Source organism: Echinops telfairi, unplaced genomic scaffold, assembly GCF_000313985.2.
Source record: "Echinops telfairi isolate 266 unplaced genomic scaffold, ASM31398v2 ScPeMD7_23;HRSCAF=83, whole genome shotgun sequence".
In the NCBI taxonomy this organism is placed as follows: Eukaryota; Metazoa; Chordata; class Mammalia; order Afrosoricida; family Tenrecidae; genus Echinops; species Echinops telfairi.
The window spans coordinates 38,581,679-38,585,950 of record NW_022103920.1 but is presented as its reverse complement, the minus strand read 5'-3'; the positions used below and the strand labels follow the sequence as shown (position 1 = coordinate 38,585,950).

General features: G+C 35.9%; 1 protein-coding gene across 1 annotated transcript in view; it reads right to left on the bottom strand.

The window, feature by feature from the left end:
• The window catches only part of COG5 (component of oligomeric golgi complex 5), a 296,280-nt gene that overhangs the window by 51,297 nt on the left and 240,711 nt on the right, over positions 1-4,272 (bottom strand). The window contains exons 16-17 of the mRNA XM_045288944.1: positions 4,204-4,270; positions 2,527-2,589 (exon numbers count right to left, since the gene is read on the bottom strand). Of these exons, the coding sequence (XP_045144879.1) occupies positions 2,527-2,589; positions 4,204-4,270 (130 nt within the window). The remainder of the gene's footprint in view (positions 1-2,526; positions 2,590-4,203; positions 4,271-4,272) is intronic.

The following is a 4,272-nucleotide window of genomic DNA, read 5'->3' as shown; positions in this document are numbered from 1 at the left end:
TTTTTTAAATAAAATCACTGTATCCATTACACTTAATTCATTTGTCAAATCTGTGACTCCACTCAGAAACATTTTTCAAACTCATTTGTTTGGATGGCTGACAGCACCTCCCTCATTTTCTTTTAACCTCTTCTAGTCATCAAATCTCTGTCCTTTCATGTCATCTTCATTTGGAAACAAAAACAAGTCGCACATAGCAAGGTCAGATGAGTAAGGTGCATGGGGCAAGAGAATGCTGTTTTTTGCCAAAAACTGGCGCAATGAGATGGTTGCGTGAGCAGGTGCATTATCAGGGTGTCAAAACCATTCCCCCATCTACCACAAATCAGGCCCTTTTATTCCACATGTTGTTAAGCAATCTTTTTGGAACCTCTAACTAGAAAGCTTGATTAACAGTCTGACCTACTATAACAAACTCCAAATGCAATCAACATTTTTGTCTGTTTGGGAAGTTGACAGATGTCCAGAATGAGGTTTGTCATCAATCAACATTTCACCTTTTTTGAAAAGAGAAAACCACTCACACACTTGAGTTTTTCCCATAGTGCTGTCCTTGTAAGCTGTGTTCAACATCTCAACACTTTCTGTGTCCCAAGCAGGAAACCAAATTTCACAGCCGCTTGCTGTTCTCTTAAATCACCCAACACAAAAACGAAGTTTGAGCGAAACTGCTTTTATAAAAAAATGCACTGTATCCAAAGAGAACCTCCTAGGCAATGCCACTGGGTGCACTAACTCAGGGCCAGTTGACTTCATTTGTACTACAAAAGCTCCGCTCCATATAGTGCAATTCTGGTTTATATGTGTACCCCTCATATGTAATCAGATACTAATAGAGAAAAAATTTAGAACTATGAAAAAATAAAGACCACAATCACTCCTTGCTTAGAACCTAGGACAAAAGGATATTTGGGTTTGTCAATCTGTCCTGGTTTTATGACATTTTTATGGTCATGAATAAATTTCACAACTAGTACTAAAATTATATATTTTACTATGGAAGCTTTCATAATATTTAATTATAATGACATGAGCACATTGCAGGAAAGGAAAACATCCAAGCAGACTTTCACTATGCTATGGGAAAAGAAGCAATTTCCTTCTCTTAACCTCAGTGTATCAAATCCATTCCTTTATAAATCCAGTGCCATGGTAAGTCAGGCAGGTAGCTGCTACAGTTAGATGATGAGAAAGATGGGTCGTCTGTTCCTGTAAAGAGTTCAGTAGCTTCAGTGATATTCATTTCCAGGTAGTTTCGTTCCAGAGTCTGTGTTCTTATATTCCATGGAGCTGCTAGTGGTTTTGAACTTCTGACTATGCATATCTCAGCCCAACTTGTAACCACTACCCCATCAAGGCTCTGAGTCTGTGTTCTTAATTACTGTGCTATACAGCCTCCAGTAAGAACTGCTGAACACATGTTTAGTAAATGAAGGAATGAATGAAAGACAGTTAAAGACATCACAGATACAACTGTTTTGAGTCAATGCAGTCTGGGTTTAAATCTTAATTGAGCTGTTTACCAACTATATGGACTTGTCCCATATATACTCGAGTATAAGCCAGCTTGAATATCAGCTGAGGCACCTAATTTTACCACAAAAACTGCATTAAAAATGTGCTGAAAAACTCGGCTTATACACGAGTACGTACGGCATAAGTCTTATGAGATGAGGATAATAATATATAGGTTGAAGTGTTGCCAAGCTATTTCAATAGATCACATGTGCCCAGAAAACCCACTCACTGCCATTCAGTCCATTTTTGACTCACAGCAACTCTAACGAGGGCGACCACAGCTGTAAATCAGAAAATACATTAGAGCTGACCCGCTGAGCCACTGGTGGGTTTGAACTGCAGAGCTTGCAGTGCCCAGTCCAATGCTTCCCCAACAGCACAAACAATAGGTGTTAAGAATTTCCTAATATCAACTGCATATAGCTCTGAATCTTCTACCAACCCTATTTTTTAATATCCAGAATATTAGAAAAAGAGCATATTTATGTTAGTATATATAAACCGTAAGACTCTAACCCTCGCCCCTTGATTTAACACCTTACAGATAAACTCTAGAGTTTTTCAACCTTGACACCACTGACTGACTGATACATGACAGGATGTTTATCAGCTGCTAGGAGCACCCCTTCCCAGTCATGACAATCTACTGTCTCTAAATACTGCCCAACATCCCCTAGACACGAAGTCACCCTGGGGGATTATCACTGTTTCATGGAATAATACTGGCGACAGCGCCTCAAGATGCTCAGAAAACTGGCGCTTCTGTGTATTCAATTACCATAAGTAGAAGACAATCTGTAGACAGCAATGGAGTCTATTTTAAAAATATTTAAAACCCATATAGAACTATAAATACAAATGTACTTCCCTTTCTATAATTACAAACATGCTACTTTTTAGCATAACTAGCACTCTTTTTAAAGAAATGACATGTCCCATTCACCCAAGTAAATAAGTAAAAGATCTACTTCAATCTACAGAGTGCAAGCACAAATGACGTGACTTTACCTTGAGGGCTGACGCGATGGTCCCTTCTGCTGCTGGTGGGAATGAGTTCTGGCTGGAAACCACCTAGAATAAGGTTTTAATCCAGTTACAGTTCTGCTTAGGTCATTTATTCTATAATACTAATTTTGGTCATAACAAGCTACATAGAAAATATTATTACACAGTAGTAATGACTCATACATGGTTTTAAAGCCCATTGGAATTTATTAATAAAGATAGGATGGAAAATACAATAGTGTAGAAAGCAAATACATGCTTCAAATAACTGAAACATTAAGAGCACAGGTTTTCTTTTATTTACTTTAGTTCATTTTTTTAATTATAAAGTTTAACTGAAAAAAGTCAGTAAACACTTGATTTTAGTCAAAAGGCCAAGAAGCGATTTTTAAGTCAGTATAAAGCTTTTTTCTTTTTTTTTTAATTCACATGGGATTCCAACCTGACTCTAACTTTCAACAAGCCTTTAAATACAACTGTCAGATATTTCTCTTCTTATAAGTCAATTTAGACATAGCAGAGTAGCGCAGCAGAAGCATGCTGAGCCCATAAATCAATTCAAACATTCTAAAATTCTGATAGTACCCATAAAAATATGAAAATTAAGTGAAATAGAATACAATCTTTCATTGTTTATGTTGTTTCAGAATAATAAAGGACATGGAAATTTTTTTAATAATTCCATTGTTCTGAGGTTATGTACTTAAGAGTAATAAAAGACATGGAAAAAAATTTTTTGTAAAGCACATTTGTACAATTCATTGCCCTCATCATTCTCAGAAAAAAAATTTAATAGTCATATAATTCTGACATGTACCTGCTGATGTATTTTGTTCAATTTTTGAAACACACATTTTAGGAATCCCCTATCTGAATAAAGGACTTGTTAAAAGTTTTAAATATCTGATTAATAGTTACCTACAATATTCTAAAATACAAGCTAACATAGGTAGCTTCCTATTATAGACCACATTTTCAAGAACATCATCTAACCTTCAGCCTTCTTCGAGTCTTTGAATATTTACCTCCTTATTAAATATGTAGAAAATGATCTATAGGAAGTTATCAAATGCAAGCTATTCAAGTCAAACAGTGGGTTTAAATGGTTGGTTTTCTAATATTATGAAAAGTTCTTCTCAGACACGACAGATGAAAGTGAGTTAAAGCTCAGCTGTTTCCTCTAATAGAACAACAAGAAAAATACACACTGTCCTTGCAAACAGTCACCAATAGTATCACAGAACCTCAGCTTGCAAAGCCACTCTCCTCCCCAACTTTGTGCAAGTATAAACACGTCTTGACAGGTTGGAGGGCTTTTTTATGTGTCATTGTATTTACTACCATCCCTACAATAGCCAACTAAGCTTTTCCAGAAGTAGGAAACTCATATATATGCTTCTCCTATGGCTCTTTATTCAATACACTTGAACATACCTGCTAAACTGTGAGATTCTACTTTATACTTTATAAAATTCATGCATTTTACACCAAATTTATAGACAAAGGCACACTAATAATACAGGCCAGAAAGAAAGATAAAGTTTATTTTAAAGTGATCATGTGTTCAATGCTACATTTGTTTCCAAAAATAAAGCCAACGGGAATCTTAATTCATGAACTGTCTAAATTTGAAACAAGAAGGAAGGAAGGACCTAAAATTAAGAGTCCAATCAAGTTTACCTTTGTTACTGATAGGTGTAGCTTATATAGTGAGTTCACCACTGCCACATTTCTCCTCTGTCCTTCAGT